General features: G+C 39.5%; 1 protein-coding gene across 1 annotated transcript; it reads right to left on the bottom strand.

The window, feature by feature from the left end:
- Positions 1-1,223: 1,223 nt before the first annotated feature.
- LOC132824709 (BH3-interacting domain death agonist-like) lies at positions 1,224-16,697 on the bottom strand. The gene is made up of 5 exons (XM_060839379.1): positions 16,605-16,697; positions 16,033-16,278; positions 12,160-12,299; positions 7,138-7,359; positions 1,224-1,668 (listed from the first exon to the last, which is right to left on the bottom strand). Exons 2-5 carry the CDS (start codon positions 16,250-16,252, stop codon positions 1,654-1,656), a joined length of 597 nt encoding a protein of 198 aa, XP_060695362.1. The 5' UTR covers positions 16,253-16,278; positions 16,605-16,697; the 3' UTR covers positions 1,224-1,653.
- Positions 16,698-27,930: the final 11,233 nt, after the last annotated feature.

The raw sequence follows: 27,930 nt of genomic DNA, 5'->3' as shown, positions 1-27,930 counted from the left end.
CTCTCAAAGGTATTATGCATGTCTTCAAATTCGTAACATTGCTTGCATTTCATTGTTGCTGGGTCAACTGAAACTGCTAAACAGGTTAGTGGGTGTATAAAACCATTTTAGACTAACCGGTCATCACCAGCACCTTGGAGAAATAGATGGGCAACAAATGCCAGCATTCCAACAATTTTTTTAAAAATCAATTTCAAAGCTATTTCTGAAGTATTAGTGTACACTCCATTCTTCCCAGTAACTGCTTATTGCCTGCTATTAATTTGACTACAGCAAATGAAGTGAAAAGAGCCTAGGTGACCTGTAATATAAACTCTCCAACCAAACAATCTGCAATTTTCTTATTAGCATTCAATTGATGTGTCTATACGGCTTGTTTCTATATACGTTTGCCCAGCATGTTGTGTATGTTATACTGCAGGGGTCATTTGTTTACTTTGGCACTTGAAGGATGTGAGCTATTTGGTGGGAAGAAAGAATCAATACAAGTATCATAGGCTTCGCTAGGTACTTTAAATTACTTGATAGAAGTTCCTTGCTAAAAAGAAATGAAGTTTATCCTCCAATTATCCAGTCAAATGCAAGATTGAAATTAGCACTCTCAAATTTATACTCCCCTGGAGAAGGTACATTGATTGTTGCAGTCTTTGCTGTAGAGAAAATAAAGGGGGGGGGGAAATCTGTGAGCTTCCCATGCTTCTGGGTAATTCAATTTTTTTTAAAAAAAAGGTAAGGCTAGAACATCTTTTATTTGCAGAAATCAAGCCTCTGTCACTTACTGCAAGTATGGATGAGCCAAGTTATAAAGTTGGATCGATTTACTAAATTTATTAATAACTACATTAACACAGGATTGGGCAGCACTTGCTGAACAATTGCACTATCACCTAAATTCCAACTCTATCTTTCCTCCACCACCAACCTGACCTCCACAACTGACTAATTTGGCATTAAAATGAGTGTGGTGTTCAGCTGTTCTGATAAACTACTGTCTATGTTACTGCACCTGCTATTAAGAACAAAGTAATTTTGATAGCTATGATGTGTTTGGGGTGTGATTAGGTAGTGGAAAATGCACAATACAAGTTTTTTTTAAATGAAAAAAATTTGTGATAGTATAGTTTTCTTTATTGAAAAAAAAGATGAAAGCTTAAGGAAATATGATTATTTTTAGCTCTATTTTAAAATAAATTTCAAATCAAGAGTAAACAGACCAGATGTATACATTTAAATGGTGTAATTCTTTAAATTCAGTTAATTTTCCCATGTAAATTATAAATTAAAAAACAGTAAATTTAACACTTTTTATTCTAGACATAAGCAATATCCTTATAGTATTTGTAATCATATTGTCATGAATTTCGAAATTGCAATCACCAAGTATTTGAATACAGAACTGAATGCATTCAGAAAGATTACAAGAATTTCATTGCATTTGGGAACATTTTTTTAGTGACGCCTCAATTATCTATCTACTTTTAAATCCATTCCGTTTTCAGTTAGGATCGTTAAAGCTATAGATTTGTTATTTCATATTATAAAACAAAAGTACTGAAAAGATTCTTAAAATGGCTTCCATGTAACCTGGTTTTACAAGAATATAAATGAAATCGGCTAAACTTGTATCGAAGGTATTTCTGTTACTTGCTTGTCTCAATGTATATTTTGCTGTGAAAGGAAAACAAATCATGGTAAGCTTGTGGTAATACTGTAATATTATGACCAACTGTAAATGATATTAATACCTTAATCTCTATAATTCAAACATTTCAGTGAAATTTATGGATAATTGTTGGCCATTTTCTATATAACTGGAGTCAAGATTAAAATATTTATGTAGGAACCTAATTGTACAGAAATGACACCTGAGTAGTATTTTTTGAAAAGATTAATTAGAAATGTTATTACACACCTCTGCAGCTAGTGAGACTCAAACCCAAGCCTCCTGGTTCAAAATTAGGAACACTACTATTGCACCACACGAGGCCCTAGGACTTAGACTCAGAGCATGGAAACAGACCCTTCAGTCCAACTCGTCGTGCCAGAACTTGGCCCATATCCCTCTTAAACTCTTCCTATTCATATGTCCATCCAGATACCTTTTAAATGTTGTAACTGTACCAGCTTCTATCACTTCCTATAACAGTTCACTCCATACATGCACAATAGGAACATATCATCAACAGCTCTCTTTGGAGAAAATTGCATTCTGAATTGTTATGACCAGGTGAAAATGTAGCTGGAAGAGTAATTATCAAGCAATTTTCTATGCACTGCTCAGTTATTCATTTATTTACTAGGTTATTTTCCAAGAGCTGAAGTTATGAAATTGGCAAGTTAGTGGAGCTAATAGGGAATGAGGGCAATTAAAAAGTAAACAAAATGGAGCTCTTAATCTTTGCAAGCCTTTTATTCCACCAATAAAGATCATTTAAACTTGTCAGCCTCAGTTTTAAAAACAACGTTGTGCGATCAATGGCATACAACAATTAGCATTAGCTAGTATCATGCTTAACACCTCTGCTACTGCAATGTTTCTAGAATACTGCTATCATTCAACTGAAATATTTGCATTTATTATAGTCACCTTTTTAAAAAAGCCAAAGTACTATTTGAAGAAGTGTTTTGGAATTCTGGTCTCCCTGACAAGTTGTTTCATTTTTCAACCAATGCTACTTTGTTATTTTGGGGTAGCAGGCCATTTGATACCTTGGGCCTATTCCTCTATTTCAATAAGATTAATGACCAATCTGGTTTTGGTCTTAATTCTACTTTCCTGGTGCTCAAGATGACTCCCCTGTAGATTTTAAAAACTACTGCCGATGACCCAACCTGGACTACGCTGGGCAAGAATATTCTGGAAAAAAAACAATTTAAAAAGAGAGACCTCTTATTTTAAATATGTGTCTGAACTTGATGATTTCCCAGAAGAGTGAGTATCCTTTCAGCGTCTACCCTGTCAATCCCCCTCAATTTTGTATTTAGAAGAGAGGTGTTCTTCTTAAAACTCCAATGAATGCAAAGGCAGCCAGGTATCAGACTAGTGAATCTTCTCTAAACTGCTTCCAAAACAAATAAAATCTGTCCTTGGTTTTAAAAGACCAAGACTTGCTGACTACAGATTTTGTTTTGTACAGATTGTCTGCTGAAACCTCTGCCAACTATGACTATACTCATGACTAAATTGCACTGAGGATATATCTCATGGCCTGAGGATGTTCCAAAGTGAGTTCTTGCTTTAAATTAATTTTGTCTGGTCTAGTCTCTCCTACCAATGGAAAGATCTTCCCAACATCTACTCTGTCCAGGACTTTCCGTATTCTAGGAGAAAGGGAGGACTGCAGATGCTGGAGATCAGAGTGGTGCTGGAAAAGCACAGCTGGTCAGGCAGCATCCGAAGAGCAGGGGAATCACGTTTTGGGCATAAGCCTTCCTGATGAAGGGCTTTTGCCTGAAATGTCGATTCTCCTGCTCTTCAGATGCTGCCTGACCGGCTGTGCTTTTCCAGCACCATACTCTTCATTCCATATTCTGTAAGTTTCAATTAGATCACCCCCTGCAATCCTTCAAAACTCAACTATAAATCCAGAGTTCTCAAATGTTCCTCATATGTTAAGCTTTTCATTCCTGGGACCATTCTTATTAACCTCCTCTGAACATGCTCCAGGGCCAGTACATCCTTCCTGAGATATGGGGCCCAGAACTGTGCACAATACTCTGAATGTGGTCTGACCAGAGCCTTAGAAGTACATCCTACTTTTATATTCAAGCCCTCTCAAAATAATTGCCATTAATGCATTTGCCTCCCTAACTACGAACTCAACCTACAAGTTTACTTTGAGAATCCTTGATTAGAACTCCCAAATTTCTTTGCACTTCAGACTTCTGAATTTTCTCCCCATTTAGAAAATAGTCCATGCCTTTCTTATTCCTACCGAAGTGCATGACCTCACACTTTTCTACATTGTATTCCATCTGCCACTTCTTTGCCCACTCTCCTAACCTCTCCACTTCCTCAATGCTACCTGTCCCTCTATCTATGTTAGTATCATCTGCAAACTCAGCCAGAATGCCCTCAGTTCCTTCATTTAGATTGTTAAAAGTTGTGGTCCCAACACTGAGCCTTGTGAACACCACTTGTCACCAGCTGCCATCCCGAGAAGGACCTTTTATCCCCACTTTTTGCTTTCTGCCAGACAACTAAGCTTCTATCTATGCTAGCAACTTGCTTCTGACACCATGGGCCCTTATCTTACTCAGTAGCCTCCTGTGCAGCAGCTTGTCAAAGGCCTTCTTGAAGACCAGGTAGATAACATCCATTGGCTCTCCTTGGTCTAAACTGCTCATTAGTTCTCAAAGAATTCTAACAGATTTGTCAGGCACGACCCCCCTTGATAAAACCATGCTGACTTTGCCTATTTTACCATACACTTTCAAGTATTCAGAAATCTCCTCTTTTACAGTGGATTCCAGGATCTTGCCCACAACCGAGGTTAGGCTAATCGGTCTGTAATTTTCATCTTTTGTCTTACTCCCTTTTTTAAATGGGGTGTCACATTAATGATTTTCCAGTCCTCCAGGACCCTTCCTGATTCTAGCGATTCTTGAAAGATCACCACTAATGCCTCCACTGCCTCTTCAGCTATCTCCATTAGAACTGCCAATCAGGGCGGCACGGTGGCACAGTGGTTAGCACTGCTGCCTCACAGCGCCTGTAGACCCGGGTTCAATTCCCGACTCAGGCGACTGACTGTGTGGAGTTTGCACGTTCTCCCCGTGTCTGCGTGGGTTTCCTCCGGGTGCTCCGGTTTCCTCCCACAGTCCAAAGATGTGCGGGTCAGGTGAATTGGCCAAGCTAAATTGCCCGTAGTGTTAGGTAAGGGGTAAATGTAGGGGTATGGGTGGGTTGCGCTTTGGCGGGTCGGTGTGGACTTGTTGGGCCGAAGGGCCTGTTTCCACACTGTAAGTCTAATCTAATCTAAACTCTGGGGTGTAGTCCATCTGGTCCAGGTGATTTATCCACCTTCAGGCCATTCAGTTTCTCTAGCACCTTCTCCTTGGTGATGGCCAGCATACTCAGCTCTGCTCTCTCACTCTCTTGAACTTTTGAGATCTTACTCATGTCTTCCATTGTGAAGACTGACGCGAATTAATTATTCGGTTCGTCAGCCATTTTCTTGTTCCTCACAACTATCTCTCCACTGCCATTTTCCAGCGGCCAAGTGTCCACTTTTGCCTCTCTTTTGCCCTTTTATATATTTAAAGAAACTCTTATTGTTCCTTTATATTGCTGGCTATTTATTCTTCACCTTCCTTATTTCTTTTTATTGTCCACTGTTGGTCTTTGTAAGCTTCTAAATCCTCTGGTTTCTCACTACCCTTCGCCACATTATATGCTTTCTCTTTTGCTTTTCTGCTATCCCTGATTTCCCTAGTCAGCCATGTTTGCCTCATCCTCCCTGTACTATGCTGCTTTTTCCTCGAGACGAATCTCTGCTGTGTCCCCTGAATTACTCCTAGAAACTCCTGCCATTGCTGTTCCACTGTCTTTCCCATTAGGCTCCTCTCTGTCAATTCTATCCAGCTCCTCCCTCATGCCTCTGTAGTTGCCTTCATTCAGCTGTCATACAATTACTTCTATGTTCTCCCTCTCAAATTGCAGAGTAAATTCAATCATATTATGATCACTGCCTCCTAAGGGTTCCTTCACCTTTAACTCGCTTATCAAGTCTGCCTCATTGCACAACACTAAATCTAGTATTGCCCATTCCCTTATGGGCTCCACTACAAGCTGCTCCAAAATTCCATCTCGTAGACATTCCACAAATTCCTTATCTTGCAATCCACTACCAACTGGAGTTTCCCAGCATGAAATTCCAGTGAGAAGAGTCCTAAACTATTTAACCTTTGCTCATATGACAATCCCTCCAACCATGGGGCATCCTAGTGATTCTTCTCTAAGCTGCCTCCAATGAAATGATATCTTAGTTAAATAAGGGGACCAAAGCTACTATTAGTGCTCCTGATATGGCTCACCAGGATATTGTACAGTTGCAGTAAGACTTCCCTACTCCTACTTAAAATAAGAGCCAACATTCCATTAGATATCCTGATTACCTACTGCAACTGGGTGCTGGCTGTGTTTTGTGCACAAGTAGCCACAAGTCAATTTGTGTTGCTGCTTTATGCAGCTTTTCTCTTTTTAAATAATAGTTCTTTTGTTCTACCTTCCAAAATGAACAACTTCACATTTTCCCACATATACTGCATTTGCTAACTTTCCCACTTATCATATCAATATCTCTCTGGAAACTATGTATTCGTCTCTTAACCTGCCTTTCCACCTATCTTTGTGTAGTCTGCACATTCTGCCACAGTATATTTGCCTTCTTCCAAGTCATTAGTATATTTTGTAAACCATTGTGGTCCCATCACTAATCTCCGTAGAACCCTCTAGTAACAGGTCGACAACCTGAAAACCCTTATCCCCCCGTGTCCATCAGCCTATTCAACTTCAATAGTTGGGTTTGGCTCCATTTAACTCCTCTATTCCTCTACCATCAGGATTATGCTATTTTGCTCGACAACAGGAGAATCAGCTGCTTTAAGTCGTAAGGTGTCAACACTGCTTCATCTATTTTCCAACTTGTTTCTCACCCAGCTATATCCCATTTGTACCAATAGGATATCCCAGCCAAGTATTCTATTAACTTGACTTTGCATAAGACATCCAAGAAGAAACAAACACTAGACTTTTACATGTTCCTAGGGAAGGTCCTCGACTTGAAAGGTTATCTATTTCTTTTTGCAAAGTTACTGCCAGATCTGAATATTCCCACATTATCTTTCATTTCAGATTTTCACTCCGACACCAATTTGCTTTTGTATTAGTCCTTCCTCTCTCTTCCTCATAACAGCCGAGCTAAAAATGTTCTGGCAACTAAATTTACATTTAGTAATCTAGTGGATCACTTAATGACCTTCTGGCCCATCTGGTTTTCCATTCTTGCATTATGTTGCATCATTACTTCAGTTTTTATTCACAAATTCAGTAATATTAAACTGAGTTCTTAATTTTTTTTTAACGCCATGTCAATCCATGGTGTATCACTAAACACATTTTAAAAAAAGACCTACCCATCCTCCAGTATTCTGGATATAATTTTGGAGTGTATTGCTAATGTACTGGACAGTGGTTCTGAAGATGCGTGGAAGCAATAGAGGTTTCTCTACTACAGTTTTTTTGAACAGTATCATTGCCAGTAATAGGAAGACTTTCTCCTGGGGCATATCTTGGGTAACGCCATTTCTTTGAGTGGTTAAACTGGCAATCATGGAAGACATAATTCTGGTTCCATCCTGATATATTAAAAAAGAAAGATTAATGATTATATTGACAAGATTTACATCCAGTCATTAGGGATTAATTTTATATACACAATTTATATAAACATATGCAAACTTGTACAAAACAAATGCCTGTTACTAAAATTGAAATAAGTCACAGTAAAATCAGTCTCCAAGCATTTAAGTATGAATCAAACCAAAACAAGGAAGTTGTTCAGGCTGTTTCCTTTTTTATTTTAACATTATCTCACTATAATTAGAATGGAAGATACCCATTCGGTGAACAGTTGAGTAAATTCCATTTTGCATTTGCATTTATATCTGTAATCTTGTTTGGTTTTGTAGCAAACAAATCAGGGAAAAAAATATATCCCAACCTCAGAAGAAGGTGAGAAGTTAACATTTTTCTAAACTTGATGGTTGCTTCAGTCCACTTATATTTGAACCACATGGGTATAAAAGATTACAGAGGCATAATTTGCGGCATACGTGGATCTGATAGTGTCTGCTATTAGCTAAACTTTCACTTGGCTATTTAATCATACTAATACTTTGAACCACAAGTTGCTGTAAGTATAGCTGTCACATTAAAAGATGGTGAAACAAAAGCACAATGATTGAAAATAAAGTATAAATATCAAATCAGATACTGGAAGAACTTAAAAATGAGAAAACTGAGGAAAGAATACAAAGGAAAAGTACAAGTGCTAATTTTAAATGAATGAAACTCCAGACGTTGAATAGTTCATTTTTGAAGGCAGAAAGGTTCATTGACAGTAATTAACAATTAGCATATTGCTAAAAGACAGTCATTAAAGTTTAAATACACAAGTATTAACTGACAATAAATTGGCTCCTCCAGTCACCTCGGACCAACTCTAATTTTGTTTCGCAAGTTTATTTTGTAACTACCATGCAAATATAGCACTTTCATGCCACTTATTGCATTTCAATACAAGCCAAAAGGTTGGATGCCATTTCTGATAAGCCAGCAGAAAGCAGAACTTGTCAAACAACTTATGAATTCCACATTTCATCTTGAATCTTTCCTTAGTGAAGTTACTGTCACATTGAGGTATTCAGATACTAAATCACATCAAGAAAATTTCCTTTGGAAATGGAACTTCTGTAAGCAATCTCGGGAAAAGACATTCAGGAGGGTTTTCATTCTGAAATTCTTTTTAGTCAAAATTAAACTGGTTCTTCCAAGTATTTAGATAAGCAATGTCTCAGAGCTTTTTAATTTAAGCTCATATCACTTTGCAGCTGAAACATTTATGTTTTTAACTAACATTTCTACCATTCCTCTGAAGAAAAAAGTTAAAGAAAGACTAATATTTAACACCACTGTTGCAAGTGTTATGGACCAGACGGAATCCCCTCAAAATATACTAGGAAGGTATCCTAGACCTCAACTTTTTCTTATTTTTAAAGATAAGTGTAAGACAGTTCAATTGGTCAAACTAGCCTGAAGAAATATACAGTTTATTCTTGCACTATATAGTTAAAATAGAGACAAAATAAGAATTTTTAAAAAGGCTTAACTGTAACTCTATCGAAATACTTAGCAAGATATATGTTAACTATTACAGATGAGCTTTTCTAAGATAGTAACATCCTATAAACATCCTTTTATGGAGGCAAATTTTGTAAAATAGACTTACCCACATGCAGTGTTTGTCCAATCCAACAGCAAAGAACAAGACAAAATTCAGAGAGAGAGGGAGAGAGAGGACTCGTGTTTTGTATAGCAGGGAGAGATGTATGGCAGCTTCCAAACCCCAACCACTACTGAAAGTTAAACTAAAATCCTGGTTCTGTGGGAACTTGACCCCATTCCTTCATACTGCTTCTTTTGTTCCAACTTTTTGAAAAAAAACCTGAAGATCTCACAAGCTGTTTATTGGCTGGGAACAGAGTGCTCAGGACCTCTATCACAACCTCTCTTCATAAAACTAGGACAAAATACACCTCTTAAAAGCTATGGTATTGTCACAAACTGTGGTGACGTTTCCATTTTCTGTAAAAAGGTTTACTCATGATATTAATTAAATAGATTACTGCAAAGTATAAATAAACATAACGTGTTAAAGAATCTATTTTGCTCCTTTTCATGATTCAGCATACATGTTAACCTTTGAAAGACCCAGTCATTTTCATCTTAACCTAATGGATCATTTTTCAGTCAAGATTTAGATTTTTTTTGTATTTTTATCCTATTCCTATTAATTTATTCACTCAATTTTTTTATTCTGCTGAAAATATACATCAAATTGTGTGTAAATTAAAGTGCACAAATGCAAATTTTGTAAGCAAAGAATTGTGAGCATATACATCCAGACAGAATGCTCTTGATGCCACACCTATAAAGGTTGGCAAGGGTATTCACCGTCATGTCAAATTTTCTCAGCTACCTGAGGAAGAAAAGACATTGCTAGGCCTTTGTAATCAGTGTGTCCACATGAATAGTCCAAGAAAGTTGTTGATGACACTCTCCACTCGTTCCACCTCTGTGCTGTTAATGTCTAGGGGGGCATGAGCAACATCCCACTGAAAGTCAATAATAAGTTCCTTGGTTTTGCCGGCATTGAGAGCTAGATTATTCTTAGTGCATCATTTTTCCAGATCTTTCACTTCCCGTCAATAGTGTTTCATGCCATCTGAGATTCGACTGACTATGGTGGTGTCATAAACGAACTTGTAAATGGCATTAGTCTGGTATTTAGCAACGCAGTCATGGATATACAGTGAGTACAGTACGGGGCTGAGTACGCACCCCAGGGGAGGTTCCAATGTTGAGTGTTAGTGAGGATGAAATATTGTCCCCAATCTTCACTGATTGTGGCCTGTGGGTCAGGAAACTCAGGATCCAGTTGCAGAGAGTGGGGCTTAGTCAAAGATCACTAAGTTTAGTAATCAGTCTCACAGGGATAATAGTGTTGAAGGCTGAACTGTAGTCAATGAATAGGGTTCTTACATAGCTGTTCTTGGTGTCAAGCTGTTCTAGGGAGGAGTGAAAGGCAAGGAATGTGGCATGATGAAGGGCTTTTGCCCAAAACGTCAATTTTCCTGCTCCTCGGATGCTGTACCACTCTAATCTTGATTCTGATCTCCACTATCTGCAGTACTCACTTTCGCTCTGTATAACTACCTGGTATGGCAACTGTACCATTCAAGATCAGAGACGGTTACAGAGAGTGGTGAAATCGGCCCAGACATTCACAAAGGCCAACCTCCCATCGATAGAATCCATCTACCAGGCCTGCTGTCAAGGAAAGGCCGCCAGCATTCTTAAAGATCCATCCCATCCTGGCAATGCTTTTCTACAACCTCTACCATCGGGGAGAAGGTACAGAAGCCTGAGCATACGTACCAGTCGGTTTTAGAACAGTTTCTACCCTACTGTTGTTAGAATACTGAATGGACTCTCAAACTCTTAACATTCACCTGTACCTTTGTTTTGGTTTTTGCTGCTGTTTATCTATTATTTACTTATCTATGCTAATTAACTCTGATCTGCCTGTATTGTTCACAAGACAAAGCTCTTCACTGTACATATGACAATAAATTCAATTCAATTCAAGTCTTTGATATTGAGGCGAGAGTGTTTCAGGCAAGAATAAAAGCTGGTTAGATTTTTGAGATTTTAAAGAGAAAGGTTTAGGGAGAACGTAAAAGGTTTATGGAGAATAAGATAAAATTTCTTTACAACTCTGCTACAAATGTTGTGATGAACAGGTAAGGTAAAATCACCATAGTCTAAGAGGACCATAGAGCTGTTCTGTCATCAGAGTGAGACAACTAGTGGTTAGTTTAACCTAACAGTCACCTCACCTCAGGCAAAGGGTGAGGTTGGAAAGGCAGGACCTTCGTGGTAACAGAACCTACAGTCTTGGCGTCATTCTGCATTGAAAATGAGCATCCAGTTAACTGAGCTAGCCAACCCCCATAACAGGGAAGTTGGAAAAGGCCACAGTTAGAGCAATAGAGGATTTATGGGGTTGGAGGGAAGGATTTGGGATTTAGTGGTGGTGGACAAAGACTACAGCATGTCAAATGTCTCCTGGTTTATTCTGACCCATTCACTCATCACTCCCATTCTCAGTGGCTCTCCTAACTTGTCAAATTTAGAATTTGCACCCTCACATTTTGTTTCAATCATGAATGAAATGAGCTTGAAGCCAGTAGCAAAGGGAAAGAGAGTTTAGAAACTCCAGAGCGATGATGTCATAGTGACAAACTGGGTTAAAACACCAAACCAAAATTAATAGAAATATGCAACATAGGAAGCTTTATGGATAATCATGATCTTCAGACATCCATGGATTACTTGTACTTTTTATATCAAAGGGACAGGGGAACAGCTGGTTGGAGGAAAAAAAGGCTATCCTTTAGGGTTGTCCTAGTTCTCCAAGATCAGCTGGAGATGCAAGAGATTAGTTAGGCAAATTGACAGTTGCAGAATTGTCCTGAGAAATGAAAAGCCAAAAGATTAAAGTTATGAACTTACTAATGCTGAAACAAAAACATTGCAATGCCTCTCCAATACAGTAATTTGCCAACTAGTCAGCACTCTCTTTTCATAAAGTACAAATGTTGTTTTCCTTTAACATTGGTATTTCTTGTTAATTGTCCTGATGAATATAACAAAAATCTTTGACAAAATGTATCTTTTTTTTAGTAATACTGAAGTTTTATACTACCTACCAACTTTGTTAATCTATTATTCTTGAAATGTTTTCCCCATATTCTTAAAAATATGGATGGAATCAACAATTTTCTAAAAGCTTAGTAACTATATTGACAGCTTACCTCTTGGGGCTGCATCGTTTCATTTGCACGGATAAATTCTTCAATCGAGGCATGATTAATGATACTTTGATCCAATTCATCTCCCAACGCAACCAACTGTGCAGCTATAACTCTGTACAATTCTTCATCACCTCGATTTGCTGAAAATAAAGCAACAGGTAATTTGCACTAAACTCAGCTTCTACCATCTGAATGTTTTTTCATCAAATTGATTGTCATATTTATATCTTCAGGTTTGTTTAGAGAATAAACACCTCCGTTCAAGAGTGAAAAACCAAAACTACTTCAGAATTTCCTCAAGACATTTTGCTGAGATAGTTGCAAAAGTCCCTAAATTCTAGAAAAGTCCCATCACAAATGTAATTTGCCTATACCAGAAAGGAAGGAGTCCAAGAGCAGGAAACAATAAATGATCACCATCTGTGATAAGAAAATCCCAATGCAATCAAGCATTTTATTTTTGTGGAAGGAATGAGTAGGCATTAATAGGTCCTTTTTGGTTTGGCAAGAAATGGTGAATAGAATACCACATGGATCAGTGTCGTGGCCTCAACTATTTATAATCTACATTACTTGAATGAAGGGACTGTATGTGTGGTTGCTAAAATTTCTTTATAAGTAGGAAAGTTAGCTGCATAGAGGGCACAAGGAGTCTGCCAAAGGGCATAAATAGGTTAAGCAAGTGCGCAACAATTGGACAGATGGTGTTTAAAGTGGAAAAATTTGAAATAGTTCACAGGAAGAATAGAAAAGCAGTGCATTACTTAATTGGAAAGAGTTTGAAAAACTCTAAGGCACTGAGTGGGCATCCTGGTACATGAAACAGTTAGATTGCAGGTACAGTAAGTCATCAAAAAGGCAAGCAAAATATTGTTGTTTATTACAAGAGGAATAGTATCTAAAAATAAGTATTTTTGCTACAGTTGTATCAAATTGTGGCGAGAACACTACAGCTTTGATCAACTTATTTAATTGTATGAGAAGCAGAGGATTAAAAGTTCACTTACCAACTTATTCCTGGGAAGAAGGGGTTAACTTTTGAGAAAGGATTAGACATATAGGGCCTGCAACTATTTGGGTTAGGAAGAATAAGATCACACCTCAGTACAACAGACAAAATCCTGAGGGGACAGGAAAGGTAGATGCAGATTGGAACAGCGGGGGGCAGTGTAAAGATAAGGGGTCTGCCTGTCAAGACAGAGGTGAGAACAAATGTAGATTTTATTTCCCCCCAGCAAGAAGTGGCAGCAGTCATTGAATACTTTTTAGGTAGGTTAGACTCTTAACAAACAATGTTCAAATGATACTGGAGATAGACAAGAAAGTGGATTTGATGCCATAATCAGATCAGCCATATCTTATGAATGACAGAGCAGGATCAAGAGGCTGAATGGCCTACTCTCCCTCCTAATTTGGATGTTTTTCATGTGCTTTCATATTGTTTGAGATGGGTTCAGCCTCGTGGCTATTTTTTGGCACCGCTTTAACATCTTTCCGTTATTGGCAATCAGAAATCGATACAGCACTTGCGATATGATGTCAGCACAGTAACACACAAATTGATCACAACTTCATTTGACTTGTATTCCATGGTTTTGGCTACGTATTTTATTAGCTTTCTGTACTATACTGGCTGGACATGGTGTGTGTCTATTTGTTTTTTCCCTCTTCATCTTTTGCTGAGTAAAAGAATATGCATGTCACTCATTTTTCTTTCTAGATGCAATATATTACATTTGTCTGATTGGCCAAATGTTGTTTAACTTGTTCTATAATTTTTCAATTTTCTGCTTTGATATCACTCCTTGGATGATGATGTCTCCAAACTGACTGACTGGCAGTGAGTTTCTGAATCACTTACCAATGTCAATTAAAAACATACCAAGTGCACGTCACCGAGTTCTTTTCTTACCAGACATCTTTGTTATCTTCTATCCTTCTAAAGTTTCTTATCCATCATCAAATTTACCCTGAATTTCTAGAACCTTGCAATTAATCACTCAGACATTAATGTGCATCTTTATCAAATGTCTTTTGGGAAATTTTAGTACACAACATATAAAAGATTTAACATAAGTCCATTTGGTTGTCATGTCTTCTAGAAATTGAGGTGTTTATTTGAACAAGCCTTCTAAACCTGTGCTGACTGGTTTTCTGGATTGTTGATCCTCACGTAAGCTATTACATGACTGAATAATCACTTTTTCTAGAGAAGAGCATTACATTAGCTTGCTTCTAGCTTACTGTGTTAGTACCCCGTGACCACTGACTTCCTCATGAAAATTATCAATGCTTCATAAATCTCTTCTTTCATATTGTTTCAAGTCTCTATGAAAATATGATCTGTAGGGGGAGGGGGGGCAGGAATGATGACTCAGTGGTTAGCACTGCTGCCTCACAACACTTGGGGCATGGGTTCAATTCCAGCCTAGGGTTACTGTCTGTCTGGAGTTTGTACATTCTCCTCAGATCTGCATAGGTTTCTGCCAGATGCTCCAGTTTCCTCCACAGTCCAAAGATCAGCAGGTAGGTGGATTGGCCATGGTAAATTGTTCTGTAGCGTACAAGAATGTGCACTCTTGGTGGATTAGCCACAATAAGTGCAGGGTTACCGGATTTGGTGAGATGCTCTTTGAAGCCTTGGTGCAGACTCAATGGCTGACTAGCCTCTTGCCACATTGTGGGGATTTTATAATCTAATTTGGGATTTCTTTGAAAATGGGAAACCCGGTGTGTTGAGAACAAAGGTTCTTGTTCATTAGCACTTTACAAATGGATAATTATAATGTTCAGATGTTGGGTAAGAATAGCATCAGGCTCAATTGTGTTTTACTGCCAGTTAAATCTCCAGGGATTATTTTGACATAATCTCTGAAACAAAGCAATGATGTAATATTCTTAGTCAGAGAAGAGAATATCACGTGCTGGCAGTCTACGAGAAAGTGATTATTGTTGAAATTATAAAAGACTATCTTATCTTGTTCTCCAATCCCCTTGCAATAAAGGCAATTTACCTTTCTAATTGCCTGTTGTATTGGCATGCTAACCTTCAGATGCATCAAGAAATACAGTGAAAAAATAAATTCCAAAAGGCAGCATGATGAAAAGGGCAGGCACATAGAAAGACATTAATGTGGGGGTGGGTTCACGATTCTCAGTCTTGCAAACCTTTGTTCCTTCTAATGGAGTACAGAATGTAGTCTATGAAGAGGGAAAGCTATCCGATGTAATACATTCATGCCTGATACTGCAACCATAGTAGTTAACTGCTAAAGATACACTACAATAATAATGTTGTTGATGCTGGGAATCTGAAATAAGAACTGAAAATGCTAGACACACTCAGAAGGTGATGTAACCCCTCAAGACAAAAAAACAGAATTAACACTTTGAGTTTCTGAGTTTTTGTCAGAACTTGTAGGGATCTAACAGTAAGTGCAGAAGCTGGGAAAGAAAGAAGCTGAGAGATTATCTTGTGAATAGAATCATAGAATCCCTATGGTGCAGAAAGAGGCCATTCAGTCTATCATGTCTGCACCAAGCTCTGAAAAGCATCCCACTCAGACCCAGCTTCCCACCATAACCCCATATTTACTATGGATAACCCACCTAGCCTGCACATCTCCTTGGACACTACCGGGCAATTTACCATGGCCAATTTACCTAACTTGCACATCTTTGGACTATGGAAGCAAAAAGTGCTAACTATGATGAAGGTGAATCTGAAGACACACTAGAAACACTGATATGGAAGGCTGCACTGTCAGGGCAGATATGAAAGGTTGGTAGGAAATGTGAGTAAGGCTCCTTAGACGAAGCATGGTTGGAAGATATGTAGCCAAGGTTAACTGTGGGAATGAGTGAGCTTAGTACCTTGTTCCTCATATGAACGAAAGACTGCCCGCTGAAGTACTGAAGGACAGTGACCATCCGTCTGAATATCATCATCAAATCTGGATCCATTTCTCAGTTCACTTTCAAGTTTCTGAATTTCTTGTTGGTAGGTTCGATTTTCAACTTTATTTTCTTGAAGAAACTTCAACAAAATATGTTGGGTCTGTTCGTCAAAGGAAGCATCAGCGTCCCAAGACATATCCGTAATGTACCTTCCTTTCTGCCCTGCAATTTAAACATAAATTACATGTAATGTTTTAGTGACAAGACCAATTAAGGCACAGTAAATCCAGCTTAATAGAGACAAAGTTTTGTGGAGTACACTAAGAGCTGATTCTTGATTCCAGAAAAGATGAATAAACTTACATAGTGATTCACACAGTTTAATCGTTAAATTGAGGAAATGCAGGGACCGGAAGCACAAACGGATTTTTGTTCTATCTAAAATGCTTTAAAAGTCCCCAACATTCGCAAAACAAATTGTGTGAAGAAAATTTCTTCAGTAGTTTTAACCTATCCCCGATGCCAGTAGCGACAATTCAATTACTCACTCGGATCACAGGCTCCAGCTTCACTTTCGCTCAGACTTTGCCGAATCCGGTTCAAGTTGCTGCTGGGAAATGCGAAACACACAAATTCCCTCCCTTTTCCGCAACCCTCTCATAACGTACTCGTGTTAAAACACGCCCCTTGATGTGTTCCTGCTGCTTGTAGCCCAAACTGATGAAGACCCAAGAATGTGCTCTTTCTGCCCGAAGTAGTGGCGCCAAAATGTATCAATAATGAATGTACGCTCTAGGAAACCGCAACATAAATGGATACAATGCCTAGAGACACCATCACGCCCCGCACTCTGAGTGGAAAACGACAAGCACCCGTCCAGCAGATTGGGGTCCCTCCCCTTAGTGCTGATCCAATTGTGAAAGCTATATTTGATTCTTCAACAGAATCAGAAGGTGCCGGAGAAGCTCAACAGGTCTGGCAGCATGTGCTAAGAGAAAAACACTTCACATTTCGAATCTAGAGACCTTTCTCAGGACTGAAAGCAGCTTTTATTATTTACAAAAAATATTTTATTTATAAATTATCTATAACTAAGAGCAAGTACAACACAGGTCAGAATGGATTTTGCAGAACAGTGGACTCTTGACATTCCTCGTTACAGCATCAATCCAATTGCAACAAGAGGGTATTTTCTAATCATGAAGAGAAACTATTTACATTCCCATTAAGACCACGAGGATATCTTGAAACTTGACAGATCCTAATTATATTTTGCCATAAAGACTTTAAGTGGTATTTGCACCGATGATAATGGGAGGGGGAGGGGGTGAGTTAATAGATGGAGAAGAGCCCAGAGAAAACAAGAAGCAAAGGGATTGCTGGGAGAAAGAAAAATGCCAACTGGATATGAATATTTAAAAATGGATTGGCTATCCTGGGAGCAACCCATCTAGAACTGGATCTGGGACATGGGGTGGGTAACAAACATGAGAAAAATGGGATTGTGCTATAGGCCCCTCAATAGTCAAATATATAGGGAGATCTCAATAAACATAAAAAGGCTTTAAAGGCGGATTTTAATTTTCCAAACATTGACTAGGGCTACCATAGTGTTAAAGGTGGATGGTGAAGAATTTATCAAATGTGTTCAAGAAAAGTTTCTTTATCAATATGTGCTTTCTCATACTAGAGAAGAAGAAAAACTAGACTTTCTTCTAGTCAATAAGGCAGGTGACTGAAGTAAAAGTGGAGGAACACTTTGGGTCTAGCGATCATAATTGTATTAGTTTTAAAATGGTTTTGGAAAAGGATAAGCTTTCCATTAAAGTTATAAATTGGAGTAAGGCAAATTTTAATGGTATAAGACCAAGAACTTTCATTAGTTGATTGGAGCAGATTGTCCTCAGGTAAAAGGACGTCTGTCAAGTGGAAGGCATTCAACTTTGTGATGACGAGAGCTCAGAAACATTTTGTTCCCATTAGAGTGAAGGGTAAGGCCGGTAAGATTAAGGAACAATGGATGATTAAAGATATTGAGGTTCTAGTCAAGAATAACAGAAAATCTTATTTTAGATACAGACAACTTGGTTCAATTGAATCTGTTAATCAATATAAAGTGTGCATTAAGAAAGAAATCAGGAAAGCAAAGAGGGGATATGAGAGAGCATTGGCAGAGATGGTTAAGGATAATCCAAAGAGTGTTTACAAATACATTAACAGCAAAATGGTAACTAAAGAGAGGGTAGGACTTCTTAAAGAACAAGGAAGTTATTTTTGTGTTCAATCCCAGGAGATGGGAGAGATATTAAATTAATATTTTGCCTTAGTTTTTACTGTGGAGAAAGAAATGAAGTCTAGAGAATGCAAAGAAATAAAACTTGATGTTTTAAAAACAGTTTGTATTACAGAAGAGGTAGTTCAGGAGGTCTTAGAGAATGTAAAGGTGGATAAATCTCTGGGACATGATTTAATGTATCCCAAAACGTTGTGGGAAGTAAGGGGGGAAATTGTGAAAGACCCTGCAGAAGTATTTCCATCATCTATAACTATTTGTGAGGTGCCTGATGACTGGAGGTGGCTAATGTTGTACCTTTTTTAAATACGGTTGTGAGGAGAAACTGGGGTACTATAACCTGTGAGTCTGAATTTAGTTGAGGGTAATTTGATGGAGGTGATTATTAAAGTATTTATGGACTTTTAGAAAGGCTAAAAATGATTAGGGATAGTCAGCATGCTTTTGTATGAGGAAAATCATTTCTCACAAGCCTGATTGTGGTTTTTTTTTGAGGAAGTTACCAAAAAGATGACAGAGCAGTCGACGTTGTTTATTTGGACTTTGGTAAAGCCTTTGACAAGGTTCCACATGATAGACTAATCAGTAAAGTTAGGTCACATGCGATTTGGGTGAGGTTGCCAATTGGATCCATAATTGTCTTAATGGCAGGAGAGTGGTGGAGGAGGGTTGCTTTTCAGACTGGAAGCCTGTCACCAGCAGTGTTCCACAGGGATCAGTTTTGGGTCCTCTTTTGTTTGTCATTGATGTAAATAATTTGGATGAGAATATAGAAGGCATGGCTAGTAAGTTTGTGGATGACACCAAAATTGGTGGCATAGTAGACAGTGAAGAAGGTTTTCTAAGATCACAAAGGGATCTTGACCAAGTGGGTCAATGGGCAGAAAATTGAAAGGTGGAGATCAATCTGGATAAATGTGAGTTATTGCATTTTGGTGTAACAAACAAGGGTAGGGCTTATACAGTTAATGGTTGGGTAGTGTTGTAGAACAGAGGGACCTAGCAGTGAAGGTACATAATTCTTTGAAGTTTACATCACAAACAGACAGAATGGTTAAAATGGCATTTAGCATGCTTACCTTCTTTGCTCAGTCCTTTGAGTACAGGAGTTAGGAAGTCCTGTTGAGGTTGTACAGCACATTGGTGAGGCCTCTTCTGGAGTACTGTGTCCAATTCTGGTAATCTAGTTATATCAAGGATATTATTAAGGTGGAGAGGGTTCTGAAGAGATGTACCAGCATATTGCCAGATATGGAAGATTTAAGTCATAAAGAAAGGCTGGATCGGCTGAGACCTTTTCCGCTGGAGTGCAGAAGGTCGAGAGGTGACCTGAGAGAGGTTTGTAAAATAATAAGAAGTATAGAAAGAGTCCCTAGCATGGGGTCTTTAAGACTCGGGGGCATACTTTTAAGGTGAGAGGAGAGAGAGATTTAAAAAAGACCTGAAGGCAAAATTCTTTACGCAGTGGTTGGTTTGCGTGTGGAAACGCAAACTTCCTGAGGAAGTGGTTGATGTGGATACAGTTATAACATATAAAAAACATTTGGGTCAGCACATGATTAGGAAAGGTTTGGAGGGATATGTGACAGGAGCAAGCAGATGGGACTAGTTTAGTTTGGGATTATGTTTGGCATGGACTGTTTGGTTTCGGTGCTGTATGATTCCATGACCCGGATGTTAAAGAAGAAGCAGCTGGCCTTATTGCTTGCAGACTCACAAAGGCGGTCAGACTTAAAGCAGGTGGTGTTATTTCAAGGAGAAAGTGAGGACTGCAGATACTGGAGATCAGAGCTGAAAATGTGTTGCTGGAAAAGCGCAGCAGGTCAGGCAGCATCCAAGGAGCAGGAGAATCATGCCCGAAACGTCGATTCTCCTGCTCCTTGGATGCTGCCTGACCTGCTGCGCTTTTCCAGCAACACATTTTCTGGTGTTATTTCAAGTGCAAGAAAAGGAATATTTTTGTGTTAATGCCAGGGTCAATCAACAAGCAAAAGGTTGATGAGGGCAGAATCCATGTTTGAGGAAACAAGAATTGTGAAAAGTCATAGAGCACTGAATCACTGGACACAACCTCACAATAGAGAATTTCTTCAATTATGCTAAAATGGTTTAATGAACAGGCTTTGATTTAAAGGAATGCCGAAAGATTCCGTAAAGTTTTCGTAACGCAGGGTAAATATGTTCTGGAGTTTCTTATTTTAGTTGCCTGCAAAGTAAAGTTTTTTTTATAGATATTTTTATTGGAAATTTAACATTTTTGCAAATTTACAAAAATAAACAAAACTCTCAAATACAAACATTGATGTACAATTAAATCATATATACAATAGTCAAAATTTAATAAAGAGAAGAAAAAGAGAAAAAAAAGGAGAAAAGAAAAAAAAACACAACTCAACTTTCTACTGATCTAACCTATAACTAACCAGAGTGTATACCTAAGTCTCTTACATGCTCGGAATGTATTAACATCAAATATAATAAAAGGCGTATTCGTGCGGGATTCCTCTCCCACGGGGCCCCGGAGCAGCCAGGTCTGAAATCTTCACTAAATAAAAGCCCTTGTTAGGATGGCCGAAATATCTGCATTTATATAATTCAAAAAGGGCTGCCATATTTTATAAAATAATTCAGTCTTTCGGTGCACCATATTTGTGAGGAAGTCAAGGGGGATATATTCCATAATTAATCTGTGCCAATTTGAAAGCCCAGGGGGGCCCTCAGCCACCCAGTTCACCAAAATATTTTTCCTTGCACAGAAAGAGAGAATAGAAAATAGTCTCTTCCCATGCATATCCAGAGATGAAAGGTTCGAAAAGCCCAAAAGGAAAGATACAGGGTCCACCCTAATTTCCGTTCCTAAAATTTCTGTCAGGGTACTTGCTACTTTAGTCCAGTATCTGCGGATTTTCTGACAAGTCCACAGACAATGTACAAGAGTACCCACCTCTATTTTGCATTTGGGACACATTGGAGATGCTCCTGCCTTAAATTTTGCCAGTCGAGCTGGTGCTATATGGGCCCTATGAAGTATCTTTAGTTGGATAGCCTGAGTTCTGTTACAGATAGTAATTCTTCTAGCATTTTCCCAAATGTCATTCCACATATCCTCAGAGATTTCTAGCCCCAAGTCCTGCTCCCATGTTTTAAGCAGGTCATCCATGTCTCCTGAGACTCCATCATGTAGCAAATGGTATATAGTACTAACGGAGGATACTCCCGCTGGTCGTAGGACATTACGGTCTCTGTCTGATTTATAAAGACTATCTATTAATGTAGTCTTCCTCTATATATAATCTCGAATTTGGAAGTATCGAAAGAGATCCCCATTGGGTATTCCGAATTTCAGACGCAGCTGCTCAAAGGACATCAGGATCCCATCTTTAAATAGGTCCCCTATGCATGAGATGCCCCTGGATCTCCAGAGTTTAAAGGTGACATCTGTAATCCCCGGTTGGAATCCCCATGCGCCTACTATTGGTGCATAGGGGGATGTTTTATGTGAGTTACCCTCATTTTGCCGCATTATATTCCAGGCCTTAATTGTGTTTAATATTATGGGATTTTTACAGTGGTCTGTAATGATTTTCCTCTTATCTGAAAATAAAAGGTTAATAAGTGGATATTTTATTTGGGAAGCTTCGATATCCAACCAGATTGATTGTGGATCAGACAAAACCCAATCAGCTATGTAACTTAGTAGGGAGCTTAACTGATATTTCCTAAAGTCTGGGAAGTCCAGTCCTCCCCTTGCCTGTGGAAGCTGTAGCTTCTTCAGCTTAATAAGGGGCCGTCTATGGTTCCAAATAAAGGAGCCCAACCAGCCATATAATTTACGTAGGGCTAGCCTTGGCAGCATCAGCGGGAGCATTCTCATAGGATATAAGAGACGGGGCAGAACATTCATTTTAATTAATGCTATTCTACCTAGCCAGGAAATCGGAAGGTCTCTCCATCGCTGGAGGTCCTGCCATATCCTTTCCATTAATTGTACAAAATTAGCCCTATACAGCTGACCAAATACTGGCGTGATAAAAATACCTAAATATAAGAAACCCTCCAGGGACCAACGCAAAGGAAAAGGGGATCCGTCCATTAAGTGGGGTATCATAGCCAGACCACCCATTGGCATAGCTTCCGATTTTGAAAAATTAATTTTATAGCCTGAGAATGCACTAAATGTATTAATAACTTGAATTAGACGTGGCACTGACATTAAAGGATTACTGAGGAATAAGAGAACGTCATCTGCATAGAGGGTAATTTTGTGTTTGCCTGTACCAATCCTCGGGGCCGTTATATTAGGATCAGTCCGGATGGTTTCTGCTAATGGTTCGATTATCAGCGTAAACAACAATGGTGAGAGAGGACATCCTTGACGGCAGCCCCTACCCACACTGAAGCCATCCGATCTTAACCCATTAGTAATAACAGCTGCTTTGGGGTCATTATACAATGTTGAGACCCCTTTGGTAAACACCTGTCCAACGCCAAACCTTTCCAATGTGTAAAATAAATATGACCATTCAACCCTATCGAATGCCTTTTCCGCATCTAATGAAATTACTACTCCTGGAATCTTTCCCTGATGACAGGCTTGGATCATATTCAAGACCCTTCTGATATTATTGGATGATCTGCGGCCCTTAATAAATCCCGTCTGGTCCTCCTTTATGATGTATGGCAGTACCCTTTCTAGTCTCAGTGCTAACATTTTTGAGAGAATTTTGGTCTGTAAGGATATTGGTCTGTAAGATGCACAGTCTTCTGGGTCTTTTCCTTTTTTGAGGATAAGAGAAATATTTGCTTCTTTCAGCGAGGGCGGGAGACACACCTGACTATGTGCAAAATTATACATGTCCATAAGTGGGTCAGCCAATATTCCTGTAAATTCTTTATAGAATTCAGCTTGAAAACCATCCGGGCCCGGTGCTTTTCCGCTCTGAAGTTGCCTAATTGCCTCAAGTATTTCTTGGACTGTTAAAGGGGTATTTAGGGCCGAGACCTGTTCCGGAGTCAGGCCCGGGAAGGTCAAATTTTTAAAAAACGACTGCATCCTCCTAATCCTATCTTCGCAGTCCTGCGATTTATATAGTTCATAATAAAATTCTTTAAAGGTCGCATTGATCTTTTTATGATCATAAGTCAGGGTACCTGTACTTTCCTTGATAGTCGGAATAGTTTGAGGGGCTTTCTTTTTCTTTGCAAGAAATGCTAGGTATCTACCCGGTTTGTCGCCATATTCATATAGTCTTTGTTTCGCAAATAATATTTCCCTTTTAGCCGTTCGAGTAAGCGCTGTGTTTAAAGCTGTCCTAAGAGCTGTAATCCTCTGCAATTTTGTGATAGAAGGTCTATGAGCATATGCTGTTTCGGCTGCTTTTAGGCGAGCTTCGAGCAGACGCTGTTGTTCTCCCTTCATTTTCCTCTGGGTCGCTGAATAGGAGGTGATCAAACCTCGTGCATAAGCTTTGATGGTCTCCCACATCATTGACGGATTGCTAGCCGTACCTGTATTAATTTCTAAAAAAGTTTTAAGTTCTTGGGAGAAGTACTTTACAAATTTGCTATCTTTTATCAGGAAGGGGTCCATACGCCAATGCCGAGCGGATGTCCCATTGTTCTTTACCTTAGTTTCCATGTATACAGCGGCATGGTCGGAGATTGCTATAGTACCTATTTTACAGGTTGATATAGAATTTAGAAAAATCGATGGGGCAAAAAACATATCAATTCTTGTGTGACATTTATGTGGATTAGAGTAGAAAGAAAAATCTCTACCCTGTGGATGGAGACATCTCCATACATCTACCAATCCTAATTCTTTATTCAGATCCGCCAGTTGTCTAGATCTGGGAGACACTCCAGCAGCACTCTTGGGAATCCTGTCTGTTTTCGGATCCATAATACAATTAAAGTCTCCCCCTATAATTGTATGACGGGCACCAAAGGCCATCAGTTTTGAAAAAGCTTCCGTTATGAATTTAAAGGGGTGTGCCGGGGGCAGTACACATTTAAGATCCCATATTCCTCTCCATTTATGAGGGCTTTAATCAAAATATATCGTCCAGATTCGTCTTTTACCTGATTTAGAATTTTAAAAGGGAAATTCTTCTGGACAAGGATAACGACTCCCCTGCTTTTTGAGTTAAAAGAAGAAAAAAAGGCCTGATCAAATCCACCCTGTCGTAATTTTAAATGTTCTTTATCCAACAGGTGTGTCTCCTGTGGGAGAGCTATATCAACTCTCTCCTTCTTAAGATTTGATAATATTTTCTTCCTTTTAACTGGCGAATTGCTCCCCCTGACATTCCAGGTGCACCACTTAACCGACTGATCAGCCATAATCATCTGGGCAGATCCGAGACCCCTCGGGAGGGGAGACCCTATCTAGAACATCCCGAACATGGAGCATACAAGATTTACAAAAGTAAAGACTCTCTAATACACTCAGAACAATATAACAAAAAACTCTTTCTAAATAAAAAAGATATAAAACATTCCTAATTGGAGATTTTCTCCCTTGTTCCCAGGGAGCTTCACTTCCTCTCCCACAGTCCATCTTACCCTCTTCCAACCAGTGCCCCACCCTTGACCCAGGTGTTACTCAATAAAAATGAGGAGAATTCAAGTATAATATAAAGGTAGAGTTAACAATGAACACCCCACCCCCACCCACACCCACATCTAAATATATTTGGGAATATTAATACCATATATAAATATATAACTGTAAGATTACAATCTCAACACGTAATACTTAAATATAGTAACACAAAATAACAGGGGAAAGAAAAACAACCCCGCTCCTAAAGACAGAAGTAAAATAGAATAAAATAACCACCTCCCCCCACCAACATTGACCAAACACCCCAACATGTATATATACATACACACATAGGGGGAAAGATAAGAAAAGTTGAAGGGATGTAAACCAAAATAATGGGAAAGGCAGACCAACGTCCACAATCTCATACAGTTTATTTAAGAGAGTCCAAGAATTCTTTAGCCTTCTCTGGTGATCCGAAGTTATATATGGATCCTTCGTGGCTAAGGTGTAGCGTCGCTGGAAATTGTAAGGAGTACTGGATATTTAAGTCCCTTAAACGCTTCTTCGCCTCATCGAATGCCTTCCTCTTTTGGACCAAAGCTGGGGAGAAGTCCTGGAACAGCATGATCCTGGATCCTTTGTGGGTCATAGCTTGGGGATCTTTTCCCAAATTTCTTGAGGCTTCCAGGAGCATCTGCCTCTCCCTATAGCTCTGCAGCTGGAACAGGACCGGGCGTGGGTGCTGGGTTGAGCCGGGCCCACGTACTGCGACCCGGTAGGCCCATTCCACCCTTACCTGGCCTGATCCAGCCTGCAGTTTTAAAAAATTGTGGCAGCCATTGCTCTAAGAATACTGTGAGCTGGCCTCCCTCTTCCTGCTCGGGAAGGCCCAGCAACCGAATATTTTTTCAATGACCTCGATTTTCGAGGTCGTCTATGTGGTTTTCTAGGTTCTGGACTCGCTTCTCGAGAGTCCGGACTTGGTCGGCTGCCGATTGAACCGCAGTCTCCGAGGCCGCGGCCTTCGACTCCGCCTCTCCGACTCGGCGCTCCAGTTCCTGTATGTCCCGGCCGTGCTTCTGCAGCTCGGCCGAGAGTGCTTCCCTGCTCTGCCGAGACTCATCGATGAAAGCATCAATCTTCGCCTCCCACTTGGCAAACATCTCCTCAAAGCTCATCTTCGTTGGTAAGTCCCCAGGGGCGGCTGCAGACATCTTTGCTGCAGCTGAAGAAGGAGAGGGTGGGGGAGGGGTCCCCGCTTTCTTAGAGCAGCCTGCTCCCTTCCTTTTACTCATTTTCCAGCTAGTGTCAGACTATTTAAATGTATTAATAGGCAACTATTTAAAATTAACAACTATTATAGATGCTTTAGTGAGTGTGGTGGGGGCGGGTAGCCCACTTTGCCCAAGTCTTGGGTAGAGCACTGTGGACTCAGACTTGCTGGGTCGCCGCCATCTTGGATCTCCCACAAAGTAATGTTTAATCAAGGATGTAGATTTGTTCACTGAGCTGGAAGGTTCATTTCCAGATGTTTCGTCACCATACCAGGTAATATCTTCAGTGAGCCTCCGGATGAAGCACTGCTGGTGTTTCCTGCTTTCTACTTAAATGTTTGGGTTTCCTCAGATTGGCGATGTCATTTCGTATTCTTTTCTCAGGGAGTGGTAAATGGGATCCAAGTCAATGTGTTTGTCGATAGAGTTCCGGTTGGAATGCCATGCTTCAAGAAATTCTCTTGCATGTCTCTGTTTGGCTTGTCCTAGGATGGATGTGTTGTCTCTTCCTTATCTGTATGTAAGGATAAGAGTGAGAGAGGGTCATGTCGTTTTAAGGCTAACCTCAATCTAAGCTACAAATCTTCTCAAAACTCACTTATGTTTAGTCAAAGTAGATATAAGTTTCTTGCAATAAGAGTTTAAAATGTAAAATCTTCTTCAATTCTTTGTATTGATTTTTGGGAATTGATGTCTCTTTTTAAATGTTATCAATCTCCATGGAAAGCATAATGTGATTGCTTAGAGATTGCAGTTTGTGGATCTCAACATTGCTTCTGGATTAGTGGTACTAGAAAAGCACAGAAGTTCAGGCAGCATCCGAGGAGCAATAAATTCGATGTTTCGGGCAAAAGCCCTTCTTCAGGAATTGATCCCTTTGAATTGTATCACTGACAGCAACTTATAGATTTCTATTTTTTTAAATTCTCTGGACATAGGGATCACTGCCCAAGCCAGCATTTATGCCCATTCCTAATTGTCCGGGGGATATTTAAGAATAAAGGGGTCATTAGTAAACCATATATTGTTCCCTGACAGTTATAGAGTCATACAGATGTACAGCATGGAAACAGACTCTTCGGTCCACCCGTCCATGCCAACCAGATATTCCAACCCAATCTAGTCCCACCTGCCAGCACCTAGCCCATATCCCTCCAAACCCTTCCTCTTCATATACTCATCCAAATGCCTTTTAAATGTTAAATTGTACCAGCCTCTACCACTTCCTCTGGCAGCTCATTCCATACATGTACCACCCTCTGTGTGAGAAGGTTGCCCCTTAGATCTCTTTTATATCTTTCCCCTCTCACCCTAAGCTAAGTCTAGTTCTGGACTCGCGGACCCTAGGGAAAAGACTTTGTCTATTTATCCTATCCGTGCCCCTCATGATTTTGTAAACCTCTGTAAGGTCACCCCTCAACCTCCAACGCTCCAGGGAAAACAGCCCCAGCCTGTTCAGCCTCTCCCTATAGCTCAAATCCTCCAACCCTGGCAACATCCTTGTATCTTTTCTGAAGCCTTTCAAGTTTCACTACATCTTTCTGATAGGAAGGAGACCAGAATTGCATGCAATATTCTAACAGTGGCCTAACCAATGTCCTGTACAGCAGCAACATGACCTCCCAACTCCTGTACTCAATACTCTGAACAATAAAAGAAAGCATACCAAACGCCTTCTTCACTATCTTATCTACCTGTGACCCCACATTCAAAGAGCTATGAACCTGCACTCCAATGTCTCTTTGTTCAGCAACACTCCC

Source organism: Hemiscyllium ocellatum, chromosome 19 (assembly GCF_020745735.1).
Source record: "Hemiscyllium ocellatum isolate sHemOce1 chromosome 19, sHemOce1.pat.X.cur, whole genome shotgun sequence".
Lineage (NCBI taxonomy): Eukaryota > Metazoa > Chordata > Chondrichthyes > Orectolobiformes > Hemiscylliidae > Hemiscyllium > Hemiscyllium ocellatum.
This window is presented reverse-complemented; position numbering and strand designations above follow the sequence as displayed.

Coding starts and splice junctions, on each gene's coding strand:
- LOC132824709 (XM_060839379.1), bottom strand. CDS start 16,252: ATGTCTTGGGACGCTGATGCTTCCTTTGACGAACAGACCCAACATATT. Junction 12,300..16,032: donor TCGTTCATATGAGGAACAAG/GTACTAAGCTCA, acceptor CTTTATTTTCAG/CAAATCGAGGTGATGAAGAA. Junction 7,360..12,159: donor AAACGATGCAGCCCCAAGAG/GTAAGCTGTCAA, acceptor TTAATATATCAG/GATGGAACCAGAATTATGTC.